Below are 19,969 nucleotides of genomic sequence, written 5' to 3' on the forward strand. Positions count from 1 at the left end.
TTGATTCCTTCTAGTGTATTTTTCATTTCAGTTATTGTATGCTTCAAATCTTGATTGGTTCTTTTTTAATGTTTTCTATCTATTAAAGTTCTCACTTAGTTCAACCACTCTTCTCCAGTTTGGTGAGTATCTTGAAGACCATTACTTTAAACTCTTTATCAGGTAGATTTGTTCTCTCCTTCTCATTTAGTTCTTTTTCTGAGGTTTTGTCTTATTTCACTTGGAGCATATTCCTTTGTCTTAATTTTGCTTTACTTTCTGTGTTTGTTTCTATGAATCGGGTGGAACAGATAATTCTCCTAAACATGATGAAGTGGTCTTGTGTGTCATTGTTCCTTGTGTAGACTCTGCGTGCCGGTGACTGGAGCTATGTCTGGCATGGGCTGGGGATCCCAGGGCAATCTATGCTGTGACTACCCTGCTGGAATAGCCATAGCTAACGTGGATATGGGCCAGAGTGGGTACAGGGTGCCCTGGTCCCCAAGATCTTTTAAAGCACATGCTATCTAACTGTACTGCTCACTCTTACCTGTCTTACCTGTCTTACACTATTACCTGTCGTAATAATATCACTATTATTATGATGCTCTATAGATCCTGTGTCAATGCTTGAAAGTTTTAGCACCTGGCTCTTCTTGCCTCCTTACCACTGTTATGCCCAGAATTCGTGATTCCCAAAGACCACCAGGGAGCCAAGTCCGATGCAAAAGCAAAGAGCCTTTATTCGAGCTAGCTCGAGCTCAATCCCGTACCTGCACGGCAGTGGTGAGATGCCGGAGAGAGAGAGCGAGTTTCAAAAGGACAAAGGTTTTATTGGGGCCTAGGGGCAGTTGGTGAGGTAATGGCTGTGGCCTCAGCCGATTGGCTGGGGAAGGGTGGGGGTCGGAGTCCTGTTAGGCAGGTGGGCGGGAGGTTACTCAAGGGGAGGAGGCGTGGTCAAGGTGAAGGACACAGAACAAGATGGAGTCGGCAGGCATAGGCTCGCCCTTTCAACCACTATTCCGGTGATCGTTCTTTGTAATTTCAGTATCTTCATAGATCACCCATTCAACATAGTGACCTATCATTTTCTTGAACTTCACCCATTCAATGGCATCTCACCTCAGCTACCACCAATTGTTTCTTCACCTCCAAAATTTCAGTTCCTGGAATCTCAATCTGTGATCTGTACCACCTGCCTCTCCGTGTCACTTCCTCTTGTACCCTGAGTTTAGCAATTGTAAGACCCCACCCCAGTCCATCTATCTTATCCCCCTTTCTTTGTTATTCTTATCCCTTGAATTCTCACTTCTATTCAGACTGAGCTTCTCACTCCCTAGTTTGTCCCTGTCATTCCCTTGCATATACTTTCAAATCCATTATCATCAGTCTCCACCCCTCAACAACCACTGTTCTGATTTCTGTCATCAGAATTCGTTTTGCCAGTCCTTGCACTTCTGTTAATGGTTTCTTTTACTTAATGTTGAGATTTACCCATGTCATTGTATATATCACTAGTTTATCCCTTTTTTAGTGCTGAGTGCTTTTGCATTGTAAGGATATATCATAATTTGTTTATCGATTCTCCTATTGATGGACATTAGGTTGTTATAATTGAGGCTATTAATAAAGCTGCCGACTGAAAGATAATTCAAGCTGAAATTGTAAAACATGAGAGAATCAGTTACTATAAGACATCTTGTTCTGGACATATGTTTCATTTCCCCTGAGTAAAAGTAGAATTGCTAAATCCTAGGGTACATTTGTGTTTATCCATATATGAAACTGTCACAAAGTTTTCTGAAAGGACTAACCATTTTACACACCCACCAGCAATGTCAGTCTTTTTAATTTTAGCTGTATAGTAGATATGAAGTAGTTGTAATTTGGACTCCCCTGCTTACCTATTTTTATGTGATTTTGGTGACATCTCTGTTAAGTATTTTGTCCATTTAAAAAACAATTTTTTTAACGTTTATTTATTTTTGAGAGAGAGACAGAGACAGAGCATGACTAGGGGAGGGGCAGAAAGTGACGGACACAGAATCTGAAGCAGGCTCCAGTCTCAGCTGTCAGCACAGAGCCTGCGGCAGGGCTCGAACCCATGAACCGTGAGATCATGACCTGAGCCGAAGTCAGACACTAACCAACTGAGCCACCCAGGCGCCCCATTTTGTCCATTTTTAATTGGATTATTTGTCTTCTTTTTGAGTTGTAAGATTTTTTTATATATTCTGGATATAGTTCCTTTGTCAGAGATATATATTGCAAGTATTTTCTTCCGGTCTATGGCCTGCCTTTTTATTTACTTTATAAAATCTTTCATAAAGCAGTTTTAAGTTTTGATGAAGTATAGTTTGTCAGTTCTTTGTTCTATATTTAGTGATTTAAAAAAAAAAAAAAAAGCTTGAGGCACCTGGGTGGCTCAGTCAGTTAAGCATCTGACTTCGGCTCAGGTCATGATCTCTCAGTGGGTTCAAGCCCCATGTCAGGCTCTGTGGTGACAACTCAGAGTCTGGAGCCTGCTTCAGATTCTCTGTCTCCCTCTTTCTCTACCCCTCCCCTGCTTGTGCTCACTCTCTCTCCAAAATAAATAAACATCTTTAAAAAAAATTTTTTTTAATGTTTATTTATTTTTGAGAGAGAGAGAGAGAGACAGAGCATGAGTGGGGTAGGGTCAGAGAGAGAGGGAGACACAGAATCTGAAACAGGCTCCAGGCTCCGAGCTGTTAGCCCAGAGCCCGACACAGGGCTTGAACTCACAGACAGCGAGATCATGACCTGAGCCGAAGTCAGATGTTCAACCGACTGAGCCACCCAGGAGCCCCAATAAACATCTTTTTAAAAAAGTTTATTTAGCAGAGACAGTGCAAGTAGGGGAGGGGCAGAGAGAGAGGGAGAGAGAATCCCAAGCAGGCTCCATACTGTCAGGACAGAGCCTGACATGGGGCTCAAAATCACAAACCGTGATGGGGCGCCTGGGTGGCGCAGTCGGTTAAGCGTCCGACTTCAGCCAGGTCATGATCTCGCAGTCCGTGAGTTCGAGCCCCGCGTCGGGCTCTGGGCTGATGGCTCAGAGCCTGGAGCCTGTTTCCGATTCTGTGTCTCCCTCTCTCTCTGCCCCTCCCCCGTTCATGCTCTGTCTCTCTCTGTCCCAAAAATAAATAAACGTTGAAAAAAAAAAATTTTTTTTTTTTAAAAAAATCACAAACCGTGAGATATGACCTGTCCAAAATCAAGAGTCGGTTGCTGAAGTGACTTAGCCACCCAGGAGCCCCTATAGATAAAGCTTTTTGTGTACTCCGGAAGACATTTTGTCTATTCCAAGGTTATGAAGAGTGTCTGCTTGTTTCCTTCTGGAAAGTTTCTGGTTTTGGCTTTTAGGCTTACCATCCATATCAGAGTCTGTGTCTGTGCTCTTATGTAAGGCTGGGCTTTATTCCTTTGAGTTGGTCCAGTTGTTCTAGCAGCATCTGTTGAAAAACGATTCCTTTCTATGTTTAGTGGCCCTGCCACCTTTTTAAAAAATGAATTGGCCATGGGGTGCCTGGGTGGCTCAGTCGGTTAAGCGTCTGACTTCGGCTCAGGTCATGATCTCGCAGTTCGTGAGTTTGAGCCCCGCGTCGGGCTCTGTGCTGACAGCTCAGAGCCTGGAGCCTGCTTCACATTCTGTGTCTCCCTCTCTCTCTGCCCCTTTCTGCTCATGCTGTGTCTCTCTCTGTCTCAAAAATAAATAAACATTAAAAAAAAATAAACAATATTTAAAAAAATGAATTGGCCATGTATGTGGGGGTTTATTTCTGTATTCCATATTGTATTCCATTGGTCTGTTTATCCTTACACCAGGACTACACTGCCTCGCTTATTGTGGCATTATGGCAGAGATTTTCAACAACGTTGCTGACATTTTGGATGAGATGTATTATGGGACGTATCCTGGCCTCTACCTACTAGGTACCAATAGTATGCCCAGTGGTGGCTCAATTAAAAATGTTTTCAGACATTGCCAAATATTTACTGAGAGTGAAGGGGCAAAATTGCCCCCAGTTGAGAACCACTGTTTCATAGTGAAATAAGGCAGTGCACACCCTCCACTTTTGTTTGCTTGTTTGTTTGGTGTTTACTAATTTTTTGAGAGAGAGAGTGTGAGCAGGGGAAGGGCAGAGAGAGGGGGAGACACAGAATCTGAAGCAGGCGCCAAGCTGTCAGCACAGAGCCCAAATGCAGGGCTTGAAGTCATGAACTTTGAGATCATGACCTGAGCCAAAGCTCAACTAACTGAGCCACCCAGGCGCCACACCCTCCAGTTTTGTTTTAATTCAAGATTGTTTTGTCTCTTCTTGGTATTTTTTGCTTTTCCATATAAATAACCTGCATGGTTTTGAACATACCATGATGAACATACAGATCAATTTAGAAAGAATTGATATAACAATATTGAGTCTTGTAATACATGAAATCCATGAACACAGTATATTTCTCCTTTCCTCTCTCCTGTTTTTTTCTTTTTGTTCTTGTTGTTTGTATAATTTCTTTTAGCAGTATTTTCTGGTTTGCAAAGTGAAGTTCTTACATGGTTTTTGTTACGTAATTCCTAAGTATTTCAAATTCTATGATGCTGTTTTAAATGGATTTAAATTTCATTTTCCATTGTTATATGTAGAAATATTGATTTTTCTACATTGACCTTGTATTCTGAGAACTTGTTAAATTCACTCATTAGTTCTAGGAGTTATTTTTAAATTCCTTAGCATATTCTGTTTGTATAATCATGTCATCTGAAATAAAGGGAATTAACTTCATCTTTCCAATTGATGTGCCTTTTGTTTTTATGTTGGCCTTATTGAACTTTTTAGGAGCTCCAGTGTAATGGGGAATAGAGGCAATATAATGAGCTTTTTTGCCTTTTGTCCCTTTGGAGAGGGAAGTATTAACTATTTTACAGTTAACTGTGCTGCTAACTATGGATTTTTTATAATTGCCCTTTATCAGATTGAGGAGGTTTCCTTTCATTCCTGGTATGCTGAGAGTTCTTATCATGAACATGTATTCAATATTGTCATACAGCTGTTCTCCTTTATTTGGTCAGTGTGGTTAATTTTACTGATTAACTTTGACATTTATTTATTTGTTTGTTTTAGAGCACGTGAGCAGGGGAGAGGGGCAGATGGAGACAGGGGGGAGAGAGAGAGAGAGAGAGAGAGAGTGAGTCTGTGCCCAGCACAGAGCCCAATGCAGGGTTTGATCCCACAATCCTGAGGTCATGACCTGAGCCGAAATCAAGAGTCGGATGGATGCTCAACTGACTAAGCCATCCAGGCACCCCTTTTTATTTTTTATTTATTTTTCTTTTACTGATTAATTCTGAGATATCAAGTCAGCCTTGCCTTCTAAGGGTAACTCTCATTTGGTGATGTGGGAGTTTTCTTAATAAACTGGTGGATTTTATTTACTAATATTTTGTGAAGGATTTTTGTGTACAGTTTGGTCTATAAATTTCTTGTAATATCTTTGTGAGGTTTGGAGATCAAGGTTATACAAGCTTTATAAAATATGTTGTGGGTGGTGGGGGGAATGCCTGGCTGGCTCAGTTGGATAAGTGTCTGACTTCAGCCCAGGTCATGATCTCATGTGGGTTTGACCCCACATCGGGCTCCGTGCTGGCAGCACAGAGCCTTGAGTCTGCTTCGGATTCTGTGTCTCCCTTTCTCTCTGCCCCTCTCCCACTTGCACTGTGTCTCTCTTTCTCAAAAATAAATAAACATTAAAAAAATTTTTTTAATAAATAAAATATGTTGAAAAAGTGTTTCCTCCACTTCTATACTTGGAAAAAGGTTCTATGATTGTTATTTCTCCTTTAAATGTTTGACAAAAAGTAATAATAAAAAATCTGAACAGGGAGTTTTCTTTGTAGGAAGCTTGCTAATTATAAATTAAATTTATTAATAAAGTTTTTGTATTTTTTTGTCAGTTTTGCTAAGTTGATTCTTTCAAGAAATTGATCCATTTTATCTAAGTTGTTGAATTTATTAGCAGAAAGTTGGTCATATTATTCTTTTAATGTCTGTGGTATTGGTAGTGATAGCCTATCTTTCATTCATGAGAGTGATCATTTTGTTTACTTTTTTTTCTTCACTCTTTTTTTTTTTCATTCATCATTCTTGGTAGGAGTTTATCAATTTTACTAAGGTTTTCAAACACAACTTTAGTCTGTGTGGTCTCTATTTTTTAGTTTAGTGTTTCATTGCTTTCTTCTTTTATTCATTCCTTTCTTCTTACCAAAGAATAAAGTTGCACGTCTTCCATCTTCTTAAGGTGGGAACTAAAATCACTGATTTAAAGTTTTTATCGTTTTCCACTGTAGGCATTTAAAGTTATAAATTTCCCTCCGGGGGGCGCCTGCGTGGCTCAGTTGATTAGACATTCAACGTAGGCCCAGACCACCGTCTCACGGTTCATGAGTTCAAGCCCCACATCGGGCTTGCTGCTGTCAATGCAGAGTCTGCCTAGGATCCTCTGCTCCCCCTCTTTCAAAATTAAATAAACATTAAAAAAATAATAAGATAAATTTTCCTCTGAACAACTGCACTCAATAAATTTGGTATGCTGCATTTTCATTTTGTTCATTTTGTTTTGCTACTTCCCTTTTGATTTCTTTTTTTTTGACCTATAGCTTATTTGGAAGTATGTTCTTGTTTTTTTCTTAATTTCCAATTATTGAGCTTTTCTAGATACCATAATTGATTTCTAATATAAATCTATTTTTTAATTGGAGAACATACTCTAAGATTTAAATCTTATGAAATTCATTGGCATTTGTTTTATGGGCCTATGTAAGATTTCTTATGTTGCACTCAAAAAGAATATGTATTGCAATTGTTGGGCCTAAATAGTTGTTCTGTAAATATCAACAAGGTCAAGGTAGTTGATAGTGTTCAAATCTGTATTCTTACTGATATTTTTTTTGTGATTGTTCTATCAATTATTGAGAGGTATGTTGCAATATGCAACTATAATCATGGATTCATCAGTTTCTCCCTTTAGTTCTTTGCTTCATGTATTTCGAAGGTCTCTTATTAGTTACATACATATTTATGATTTTTATGTAGTCCTGATGAACTGACCCTTATATCATTATGAAATATTGTTTTCATCTCTGGTAATACTCCCTGTCTTAAAGCCTACTTTGTCTGCTATTAATTTAGTAAATGTCTTCTACTGTTTCATCCTTTTGCTTTCAACCTGTCTGTGTTTGTGGAAATCCTCTTGTGTGTTGGTTATATTCAGTCTAGCAAGCGCTAAATCAGAAACTGTGAAGAACTGTATAGGATCTGAGGTTTTGACAAGCAAGCTAATTTTTTTAGCTTACCACTATTTCGTATGTATTGTGGCAGGCTGAAAGAAAACAAACTGTGTATCACTCGTGGAAAAAGCGTAGCCAAAGCAATGTCTTGTGTCAGTTTCCTAAAGTCTACTCCCCAAAGGGCAATGCTGTGAGGGCCAGATGGCTCCTGCACAGAGTAGGAACTAGTTCATTACAGACTAAGAACCACGACACATGGAAACTACATGGCCGCTGCTATCCCCCTCTTCAGAGAGAAGGAAACCTTATGTTTGATCTGGAGTGTAAGCACTCTTTGGAGAAGAGAGAGATCTTTATCTTCGCTACCCCACGTCTCCAGGAAGGGAGACCTTTCTTTGCTTTACTATACTGCACTGTCTACACACACACTCATGAGTTGGCTGTGAATGTCTTCATTCAGAGAACCTGGGCTATGCAGAAATACGAAATATTTACAGAGAACTGTCTCCCAAAAACAAGACTCTGCCTTGTGTTTAGTCTTTTTACATCTAATAATTCTTAAAGCAGTTTGATGTAGGTCTCTCATTTAACTATGTTTTCTATCAGTTCTATTTTTTTTCTTCCTGTTTCTTCTTCCTTTCCTGCCTCCCTTTGAGTTAGTCAAAATATTTTCAATTTTACTTTTTTTTTAGTGGCTCCTCTAGGCATTGTAATATTCATTCTTAACTATTTAGAGTTATAACTGGACCATTTCACATAAATATAAGGATCCTTCAACTTTATGATTCTGTTAGTCCCACCCCCATATTGGCATCCTTTTGCTCATGGATTTTCTTTATGTCTGCATGTTATGAAGTTTGCAATACAGTGTTGTAATTGTTGCATCAAACCCACTATCTCCTACCTACCACTGGGGTAAGACCACTTAAATATACATATCCCTACTTCCCAGAAGTGTACTTCCCTAAATCTGAGTTATTTAGAGTAGAATAATGCTCCAGCCAGTGAAGGCCTTTGGAAGGATGGTTAATAGTAATGCATGGCACTAAAAATCTTAAAGACTTCTTACCTACCACCTCTCAGCCCCATGGTTTCTGAAGAGGAGAACCACTTGGCAGTTTCTCAACCAGTGAATTGCAATCCTCCTTTTCCATTTTTTTCATTGTCTAGCAAATAATTATTGAAACACACACACATATTTTTCACAAGCAAAATTAATTTTTTGAAACTAGAGAATATAAACTCAAGTGCCCAGGTGCAGTCAGAAATAAATGAAATAGGAAAGTTAAGAAAAATAGGGAATGTGTGAATAGGAGTTCATACTTGACAAATCTTACATATTTTCCAGAGGAGGTGGAAATCAAGATTTTTACGTAAATTGCATGGATTTTTAGCATACTTCAGACTTATCATGACAGCCAATTTTAAACTTTTGGCCTAAAAGAAAAAAAGAAATATACAACATTGTCCTGACTGCCCCATAATTTGTAAGACTGATTCTTTCACCAATGAATTAGCTCTTCACATTCCAGAAAATAGTAAAGAATGCTTCCACAGCAGGCTTTGGGAGGTGGAAACATGTATGTAGGCCTGCCAGGCCTGGATAAGGTTCTGGAATTACCACATATAAAGATATTAAAATTCTTATCTAAGGGCCTTTTTTTAAAAATTTGTTTCTAAGTAAGTAGACTTTTGAAATATGAAAACATCACTGTATAATAAATCACCAGTTTGAAGCTGTTTTCTGTATTGAGATTTTTAAAATTTAATCCCTAATTCAGTTATCTACTTTGTGTTTTAAATATAGAGCTTTTGAAGAGAAACGAAAAGAACAAGAAGAAAGAGAACAACAAATCAGAGAACAAATACTTCAACAAAGAAAAGAGAAGTTTGAAGAAGTCACTGAAAAATTCCAACGTGCCCATATTCCTCTTTCACAACGGAGGAGAGCAGGTACCTTAATCTCTAGAACAATCTGAGAACAAAAATGAAAGTTATATCTAATATTCAATATTGAGTAGGCAGTAAAATGATAAATTAAGAAAGAAAATATAGGGGCACATGGGTGGCTCAGTCAGTTGAGCGTCCAACTCCGACTCAGATCATGCATGATCTCACAGTTTTTGAGTTCAAGCCCTGTGTTGGGCTCTGTGCTGACAGCTCGGAGCCTGGAACCTGCTTCAGATTCTGTGTCTTCCTCTCTCTCTGTCCCTCCCCTGCTTGCCCTCTTTCTCCCCCTCAAAAATAAACATTAAAAAAGAAAATTTAAAAAAAAAAAAAGAAAGGAAGTATAAATTCAAACTAAAAAAATATGCCTTTGAGTAATAAGGTTTTAACCAAGTGAAAAATTGTAATTTGATTTAGCTTTAACTTGGAGAATATTTTGTTGGCTCTATTAGTAAATTTTGAAAGCTTGCAAGTTTGATTCTACTATATCCTGGCTCACAATGCTTTGTCTTTTTAAAACTGATTTAGTAAAAAGAAAATTTAACATTTAGGTTCAGTAAATTAGTGTCACATTCATTCTGGTATTTTATTCACATTTTGGTTCAAATTCCTGTTTGAGAAACATTTAAATAAAAATAAAGTGTACAAAGTGATACAATCCAACAATCTGAGACCTAGAAGCTATTAAGAATCTAAATATGAGTGTGGTGGATTCTTTGGTATCACATCTACATTTTTTATACCTTAAATAGCAACACAGAATTAAGAATAAAATGTCAAAGCTTCAAAAAGAAAAGGACAGGCAGAACCTTTATGTTCAACAAACATACGTTGTACTACGTTGTACTTAGCCCTGGGCTGAGACAGAGAGAAATCTAGTCCTACTCTACCATTAAAGATCTCACAGCTTATTTTGGAGGTGAGAATAATGTGAACAATGTCAATAAATACACTGATGATTGCTGTGGTAACAAAATATGTGAAGCTCTGTGTGAACACAGAAGGAAGAAAACTACAGCTGTACAGGGACATCAAGGACATTATCCCTGAAAAAATGACTTAATTTGAATCTTGAAGAATGAGCATTTTGGGGCGCCTGGGTGGCACAGTCGGTTAAGCGTCCGACTTCAGCCAGGTCACGATCTCGCGGTCCGTGAGTTCGAGCCCCTCGTCAGGCTCTGGGCTGATGGCTCAGAGCCTGGAGCCTGTTTCTGATTCTGTGTCTCCCTCTCTCTCTGCCCCTCCCCCGTTCATGCTCTGTCTCTCTCTGTCCCAAAAATAAATAAACGTTGAAAAAAAAAAAAAAAAAAAGAATGAGCATTTTGCCATGCATAGAGAAAAAAATTTTTTAATCCCCAGTGGAAGGAAAAGCTTTTGCAAATAAATTATGTATTTTGGTGTATCCTGAAGCATAGGGTGGGGAAAAAGTGAAGAAAAATGAATGTAAGTTTAAAAAACTAAGTTAGAACCAGGACCCAAAGAGCTTTGCATATCATGCTAGGAATGCTAGGAATGTTGTCTTTCTCCAAAATGCAATCCACTTAAGGTTTTTAATTGAAAATGAAGCCATTACTGTGTGTCACAGTGAGTAAGGGCAGGTGGTAACACCATTAAAAATAATAACAGCTTAAATATGGCGGGGTTTATTTCTCCTTCTGATAATATGAAGTCCTGAGGTAGGCAGTCACAGCTCGTTTGGGGACTGTGCAGTATCACTGGGAACTCCAATGCCTCTGTCTCTCAGCTCACCTATTCTTAGTTTGTGATTTATATCTTCACCCTCATGGTCACATTGTACCTGCCAAAGCTCCAGCCATCATGCCATGTTGTAGGCATGAAGAAGGAAGAATTGTAAAGGAAAAAAGGTTGTACCTCTGAGCTCCTTTTAAATTATGTTCCTATAAATATCCATCTGTCTGCTTAGTGTAATTTACAATTGGCAACTTCATGTGCAGGGGGTACTGAAAAATGAAAAAAAAATTTTTTAAGGCTCTATTGCTACTCCTCTATTAATGTAGGGTCTGTTGCCAAGGAAGAAAGGGAAAATGGATACTGGGTGGGAAACTTGGGGTCTCTACTATAATTAGATTTGTTTGTTAGAAAGATAATTACAGTTACAACATGGATGTTGGGTTCCAGTAAAGACACTGAAGTAGATAGACTAGTATGAGACTATTTCGTTATTTGTGGCAAGAGAGGTCCAGCTGCTAAATTAAAGCACTGTACTGGATGTGGAGGGAAGTGGTAATATATTCAGGAGATGTAATCAGTAGATTTCAGTTACAATCAATGGAAAGTGCCAAGGGTCCAGGTGGAGAACAGTGCCCTAGGATTTTGCAGAGAGCCTCACACGTTTTTAGACATTTTTACAGAATTAATGATTTTGGCAGATGATCATATTAATCAGGGTTATGGATGAATCAGATTACAAGTGTGAATGATCATTAAGTTTTAAATGTATTGATTTTGAGCCTCCTTTGGCTTGTCCAAATGGAGAAATCAAATCAGCAACTAGAAATGTGGGTCTGAAACTTAAGAACAAGATATAGAATAGAGATGTATATATTTAAGAGTCACTAATGGGGGCGCCTGGGTGGCGCAGTCGGTTAAGCGTCCGACTTCAGCCAGGTCACGATCTCACGGTCCGTGAGTTCGAGCCCCGCGTCAGGCTCTGGGCTGATGGCTCAGAACCTGGAGCCTGTTTCCGATTCCGTGTCTCCCTCTCTCTCTGCCCCTCCCCCGTTCATGCTCTGTCTCTCTCTGTCCCAAAAATAAATAAAAAACGTTGAAAAAAAATTTTAAAAAAAAAGAGTCACTAATGAATGGATACATAGTTGATAAATGAAGCCATGGGAAAGATAAACTAAACAACAGGATATAGACCATAGATTGAGGGCAGGGCCTAAAATAGGATCTTAACACATACCAGTGTATATTGTAGGTAGAGCAAGAAAAACCAAAAAATGGATTTTGAGAAGTAGTTGTCAAAATTAAAATGTATATGTAAAACCTTGGTTTGTGAGCATAATTTGTTCCGGACACATGCTTATAAACCAAAGCACTCATATGCCAAAGTGAATTTCAAGAACCATTGGCTCAGTTCTGATCATGTGACATTTGGCATCACTCCTTCATCTTGCAACGAGTTGCAACAAGTGCAAGCCACTCATTTATCTAGTTAAAATTTATTAGAGAAATTTCATCTTGCGGAACACTCACAGAACAAGTTCCCCGCAATCCAAAGTTTTACTGTATTTACATTTGCTTGTATTTGCATAAAGAAACAGTGAAAGATGGGGCGCCTGGGTGGCGCAGTCGGTTAAGCGTCCGACTTCAGCCAGGTCACGATCTCGCGGTCCGTGAGTTCGAGCCCCGCGTCGGGCTCTGGGCTGATGGCTCAGAGCCTGGAGCCTGTTTCCGATTCTGTGTCTCCCTCTCTCTCTGCCCATCCCCCGTTCATGCTCTGTCTCTCTCTGTCCCAAAAATAAATAAACGTTGAAAAAAAAAATTTTTTTAAAAAGAAACAGTGAAAGAATATACAAGTGACCAAGGAGAGCAAGACTTCCAAATGTATCATGTATATTTTTCACTTCTGAGTATGAATATGTCACCTATGCAAAATGTCAAAATAAAATTTTTTTTAACGTTTATTTATTTTTGAGGCAGAGAGAGACAGATCATGAACGGGGGAGGGTCAGAGAAAGAGGGAGACACAGAATCTGAAACAGGCTCCAGGCTCTGAGCGGTCAGCACAGAGCCCAATGCGGGGCTCGAACTCACGGACCACGAGATCATGACCTGAGCCAAAGTTGGACGCTTAACCGACTGGGCCACCCAGGCGCCCCTGTCAAAATAAAATTTTAAGAAAAGCCAGTGCTATCAGTGGAGAGCAAGAACAAAGCTATGAAAGACTACTACTTAATTGACTGTTAGTTCACTTTATTCCCAAACCCTGAAGGCTAACTGCAAGCTCACCAGGAAGCCTGGTGGTCGGCTCTTCCCCGTGCTACAAAGAAGGGCAGCAGGCTGGGGGTTTGAATGAGGTCAGAAAACCGTTGGAGTGAGCATATTAGGGTAGAAGAACTGGAAAAACCAGAGCTCCTGGGCTAAATGAAGGAATGCAGCTGTGGTCTGCAGTAAGACTTGAAAAATAACAGGCTTCCAGTATCCCCAGCGCATGAGGGGTGGTAACCAGGAGTCGTTAGATTAACAGCAACAAGAAGCAGTCATGGGTGGTCGTACACTGATCTAAGGTAGTTTTCATTTTCTGAAGTATAACTGACATGTAATATCCTATTCATTTCAGGCATGCATCATTGTGATTCTTTATTTTTATACGTTATTAAATGATCCTGACAATAAGTCTAGTTCCATCTGTCACCACACAAAATTCTAACAGCCTCACTGACTATTCTCCCTGTGCTGTACATAACATCCTCATGACTTACTTATTTTACAACTGGATGTCTATACCTCTTAATCCAACCCCCCCAACCTATCTCACACTTCACCAGCCCCTCAACCTTTGCCCTCCCTAGTAACAGTTTGTTTCCTCTCTCTGTGAGTCTGTTTTGTTCACTTGGCTTGTTCTGTTTAGATTCCACATGTAAGTGACATCATACAGTATTTGTCCACTGTCTGACTTATTTCGCTTAGCATAATGCTCTCTAGGTCCATTACATTGTCTCAAATGGAAAGATTTCATTCTTTTTTGATGGCTAAATAATATTCCATAATGTATATATACCACATCTTCTTTTTTCTTGAATTTTTTTTTAACATTTATTTATTTTTGAGAGACAGAGCATGAATGGGGCAGGGGCACAGAGAGGGAGACACAGAATCCGAAGCAGGCTCCAGACTCCTAGCTGTCAGCACAGAGCCCAGTGCGGGACTCAAACTCACCGAACTGTAAGATCATGACCTGAGCCGAAGTCGGACATTTAACCAACTGAGCCACTCAGGAGCCCCAGTATACCATATCTTCTTTATCCATTCATCTATCAGTGGACACAGGTTGCTCCCATTTCCTGGCTGTTGTAAATAATGCTGGGGTGAACATACAGGTACATCTATCTCTTCGATGTAATGTCTTTGTTGACCTGAGTTAGCATTAAAATTAGTGTTTAGGCTCTCTTTGATAGGCATCAAGTGGTGAAGGTTAATAAAAGCAAGTCTCAGACTCTAATCTTGTATGACTAGACACAGAACATTCATACAGCTTGTTCAGTGAGCTGAATAAAGTCCCAGCTTTCTGTCCTTGTAGGTACTCTAACTATACCTTCTATGAGAGGTCTGCTGAGATACACACAGCCACATTCCAGAGACAGAACTGTGCCATCTGGCATTGGACATTGAGAAATGTTCCTGTATTAACGGTCAGACACAAGGCTGAGTAGACATCAAGACTCAGAGATCATCGATAGGGTAAAGGATATAGACCTCCCTGCATTCTTATTCCCTGTTCATGTAAAGGTAGGGAGTGATTAAAATATATTTATGAAAATGCACTTGTCTTGAATACCTTTAATTTCAACAAAGAAATCCCATTTTTAACATTCAACAAGATATTCACCAGGCTGTTCTTTTCACCAACAAAAACCCATGTTAGACATTGAGTATACCAATCAGAAAACCAGTTGATATATAACACTTGACAATATCTGCCTCAAAAGGATTGGTCCTTTATGATTGGAATATCCTGCAAGCCCTGTCATACAGCTGTATTCATCAGAATATTATGCCATCACCTCTTAATTAAGGAAATGGACTGTCTCTAGAGTTCCGTCTGAACTAAAGCATACATAATAATGTACTGGCTTTGCTTTAGAATTTTAAGGTAAATAACAAAGATTGCAATAATGAAAAAGCCTGAAAACATACAGCGTTTTTAAAGGAGAAGGAGGAAAGACAGTTTGGAGGTGTCTGTAGAGAGCTAGAAAGTCAGCTACCCTACCTCCAGGCCTTGAGTTTTCTGTAGTATGTGATGCAAAATAATGCAAAATAATGCCTCCATTTAAGCAGGTGAGTTTCCATTTAAGACAGCTGAGTTTCAACTTGACCACATAAGTGAAAGGGTATTTCGAGAAGTAGGAGAGGTTGAGTACGTTGAAACCAACATGCCCAGCAAAAGGGCTTTGCAAAGTGGCTACTACGCACGCAAAGTAGAGTTGGGTAAGAGGTTGTACTGTGTAGCATGTCAACCAACGTCCACATGGTCTATGACCTCGAACAAGATACTTAGTTTCCTCCATTGCAAAATGGAGATTCAAAGAGCATCTGCCTCACAGGCTGTAGTGAGGATTACATTTGTTACAACATGCTCAAAAATAATGTCTGTAATGGTAAGTGCTCAGTAAACATCAGCTGGTGTTTTTATACCTTCCCCTTTTCTTCATAAGAATATTAATAAATTTTGTCAGAAATTTATGGAGTCATGAGATCAAATACAGTGTGGTTTGCATGCCGGGATGAAGGGCCTGAACATTTCTCAGTTTTTTTTCCAGATAAATATTCTTAAAATTGGTGACGTGAATTTTGAGGTCACAGTTTCTCTTTGGGTAATTAAATATCTAAATTTAAAATATTTATACTATTCTAAAAAATATTTTCTTTTTTCAAAAGTTTTAAAGTAGTATTTATTGAGGCGTCTGGGTGGCTCAGTCGGTTGAGCGTCTGACTTCAGCTCAGGTCATGATCTCACAGTTCGTGAGTTCGAGCCCCGCGTCGGGCTCCGTGCCTACAGCTCGGAGCCTGGAGCCTGTTTCAGATTCTGTGTCTCCCTCTCTCTGACCCTCCCCCGTTCATGCTCTGTCTCTCTCTGTCTCAAAAATAAATAAAAATGTTAAAAAAAAAAAAAAGAAAAAGAAAAGGAAGAGTTGCTTAAATAAATAAATAAATAAATAAATAAATAAATAAATAAATAAAAATAAAGTAGTATTTATTATTGACCAGTTAGGATAGAAGATGAAGTGATTCTATACTATTTGATTTTTCTTTATTCTCTTAGCTTTTCAAAAACCAGTTCCTCCTTTGGAAGAAGCCCTCAAACAAATTCAGGAATCCAACTTAAAATCAGAAGTAAACCTTCCCTCTTCCCATAGACCAACAGTAAATTGGAGGTAAGTAATGTATTATTATTATGTATAATTATTAATATGTAATAATTAAATAGCTTTCTATTACTGAGTTTGTAGGCCATTTCATCAGTTTCTACTCACCCTTGTAGAGTTTAATGTTTTATTTTCACAGATTACATTAAGGTAGAGTAGAATATAAATTGCTTCCAGAGTAAGGCAAAATTCTAATTTATTGTCTTTGGTATTACAGTGCTGCCTATGTTGAATAAATTTCTATGGAAACTATCATTCAAACCATTTTAAAATATTGATGTTCATTATTTACCTTCACTGCAAGGAAAAAATAGTGTTGAATTGTAGTGATATATTTTTAGATAAAAGGAGTAACTGTATGGGAAAAATGGGTGTTTCCTCATGGAGAATCTTTCCTGGGTGTCTTGAAAAAGGTAATGGCTTGTGGTTCCTCTCCAGGAGCTTAAATGAATTATTAGAAGCAATAGAGTCGATCAACCAATCACACAGTGCCCTGTGACATCTTTTATGTCTCCATTTATTTATTATAAATGTTTATTAAAGCTACCACTTGCATAACATTAGTCAGGCTTTGTAAAGGGGATATGGGGAAGAAGAACGTGGTAAAATACAATTCCTAGTGTACAATCTAGGAGAGAAGTGTAATACTGCAAAATACTAATACTCTAGTACCCCAAGAGTAATGATAATAATATGTAATATTTATTTATATAAAGACATTTACAATGGAGACATTAATTAATGTTTATATTTTGCCTGTACATAATGTTATTTACTAAAGTACTTCCATTTTTAGAATATCTGTGGCCAGTAGTTCCCTTGATCAGAGCTAAGAACAATTCATTTTCTCAGTCTTCATTGTAGTTGAGGAAAGACCTCATGGAATAGAAGATTCTTCAACAAAGCTTTGAAGAGACTAGGGATTAATTATGAAATGAGTGAGCCCTGGTACTCCAGACAGAGAGGGATGAGTGTGTGTGCAGGACAAGAGTGGTAGAAGGAGTGATGTGCTCTGGGAAGGAGAGCACGTGGAATGCCAGAGCACAGAATCCCAGTAGCCTGTCCAGGCAGGAGATTGGAGGGGTAAATGCGTCTGTGCGCTCAGGAGTGCACACTTTATCCTGAGAGTTCGAGACGAGTCAGTGAAGGATCTCAAGTAGAAGGGGGGTAAGATCAGCTTCTCTCTTTTATCATTTATCATTCCAATCTACACGTGTGGATAATGGATTAGAAGAGGACAAAACAGGAGGCTATTCCAGTATATGTCATTGAAATTATATGAGTTCATAGCTTGAAAGAAAGATATAGGCTTAAGTTGATTCAACACAGCTCATGGATGAGACGCAGCCATGGAGAGTGTGTACCGCGAAGGCAGGTGTAGGGCAGAGCCCTGAAGAATAGCAACATTTAAGGATGTAGAAAACAGGTCCACAAATAAGAACAGAAGGTTGACGTAGGACGGGACAGGGTGGGATCATGCAAACTTAAGAAGTGTGGAGTTTCCTGGAAAAAAAGCAGTTAGTAGAGTTCAAATGGCTTCCAAGGAGTTAGTGACGTAAAAACTTGTTACCCTGACATGAAACAGGTGGCACATAAAAAAGGGGTGACAGAAAAGAGGTGGATAAAGGAAGTGCAAAGCCAACAAAGAATGATGAAGTGCCCCAGGTACTGAGAATAGAATCAGCATGACCGTGACCACCTCGGAGCTGAACCGGAAGCTCTGCAGCTGCTGTGGAAGAGGGCTGCTGGCCAGCCCGTGGTCCCGGGTAGGGGAGCATTGCCGAGGGCAGAGGTCAGGCTAAAAGGACAGTTCTCAAGCGCCTCTTCCCTCTGTCGTCCTGTCTCTTGTGCCTCCCATCAACCAAACTGAGCCATAAATCAGAATGCAAAGGATCATTTAGTATCTGCCAAGCAGAGAGAAGTGGAGAAGCCCAGAAAGTGAATCTGGAGGGGAAAAGACAGTGTCCACTATAGAAGCAGTGCGTCTAGGGGCGCCTGGGTGGCTCAGTCGGTTGAACGTCCGACTTCGGCTCAGGTCATGGTGTCGCGGTCCGTGAGTTCGAGCCCCGCGTCGGGCTCTGTGCTGACAGCTCAGAGCCTGGAGCCTGTTTCAGATTCTGTGTCTCCCTCTCTCTGACCCTCCCCTGTTCATGCTCTGTCTCTCCCTGTCTCAAAAATAAATAAAAAACGTTAAAAAATTTTTTTAAAGAAGAAGCAGTGCATCTACTATATTTCACAATAAAAAAGTCACAGTGGTGACTCTGTCAGAGTAGTTTCAATGAAGTGATAGGCACAGGAAAGAGATTACTAGAAGTTGAAAAGACACGGAGAGCAAGAAAGTAAAGATAAGAAGCGTAGTTTGTCTTCAAAAGGAAAAGAGTGATAGAACGATAGCCAGAAAAGACGTAGGGCCCAGTCAGTTCCCACAGACTGATGAGTAACAGAACGTGCTCTAGAAAGACAGAGGAGGGCAAGCATGTGGAGCATCTTACGTACCTAGTTTGAGCTGGACGAGGATTAGCATGGGTTACACTATGAGTGAGATGTGGTTCTCCTCTCGGGAAAGGTTTGCAGTTACGTTAGAACACACACGTAACACTGTGTAAGGGGAGCTGTAACGGGAATATTCGCCAAGTGGCAACGTATGAATCGTGAAGTTGGAAATAAGTCCTAAAGGATGGGTGCACGTTGTCTCATGAAGAAGCAGAGGCCGAGTGTAGGCCTGTTCAGGCCTGCAGTGTGGTAGGAGGAAATAGGACTCGCTCAGAGAGACGGGACTGTAGGGTGTGTTGCTGGAAGGACAGGAGATGGTCCAGAAAATGGACTGAAATTGAATGTGAAATGTTTTTATTTCTGGCTAGGAAGTTTGAGGTTTGTTCTATAACTAGTAGAGAACCCATGCAGGTGATGAATCAGGGAGTGATCTCATCCTCTGTTGTTTTAGAAAGATAACTGGTATGAGTGTTGGAGAATGAAAAGGATGGAGAGACATTGAAGGCAAAGGGCACAAGACGAAATTAATGGGATGATCCCAAGGAGAGGTCGTCACTGCCAGTGCTGGACTAGTACAATTTTGTATAGCGAGGAAATGATAGATCTGTTAAAGAATATAAATATTTTGAGTGATTAGAAGGAAAGGATGAGAGAAGAAATGAAAATGCCTTTTCACAAAACAGAGAAATGACATAAAGAAATAAGAGTTTAAGAATGTTGATCGACTAGACATATACAAATTGGAGCACAGAGTGATTAGTGGCAGGAAAATCAGGAGGCACAGCCATGAATTTAAAAGGACTTATGTTAAAAGAAAGTTGAAAAGAAAGAAGGAAAAGACATTTCATAGAAATAGATTATAGAAATTAGATTATGAGTTTGGTGTATGAGGGAATAAAGAAAATGAAAAAAACGAAATCAAAAGGAACTGAAATTTTGAGGTAGTTTGGTGACTTTAAAAAGAAACAAAATGAAACAGTACTGGTTTGGTGAGATATTGCTGAATTTCATTTGAGGCTTCTAGGGGCGCCTGCATGGCTCAGTCGGTTAAGCCTCCGACTTAAGTTCAGGTCACGATCTTGCGGTTCGTGAGTTCAAGCCCCACGTCGGGCTCTGTGCTGACAGCTCAGAGCCT

General features: G+C 39.5%; 1 protein-coding gene across 2 annotated transcripts in view; it reads left to right on the forward strand.

Moving 5' to 3' along the window:
- The window catches only part of CEP126 (centrosomal protein 126), a 104,108-nt gene that overhangs the window by 27,358 nt on the left and 56,781 nt on the right, over positions 1-19,969 (forward strand). For both annotated transcript variants that reach the window (XM_047824033.1, XM_047824032.1), the window contains exons 3-4: positions 9,090-9,235; positions 16,239-16,350. In XM_047824033.1, the coding sequence (XP_047679989.1) occupies positions 9,090-9,235; positions 16,239-16,350 (258 nt within the window). The remainder of the gene's footprint in view (positions 1-9,089; positions 9,236-16,238; positions 16,351-19,969) is intronic.

The sequence above is a fragment of the Prionailurus viverrinus genome, chromosome D1 (assembly GCF_022837055.1).
Source record: "Prionailurus viverrinus isolate Anna chromosome D1, UM_Priviv_1.0, whole genome shotgun sequence".
NCBI classification, from domain to species: domain Eukaryota; kingdom Metazoa; phylum Chordata; class Mammalia; order Carnivora; family Felidae; genus Prionailurus; species Prionailurus viverrinus.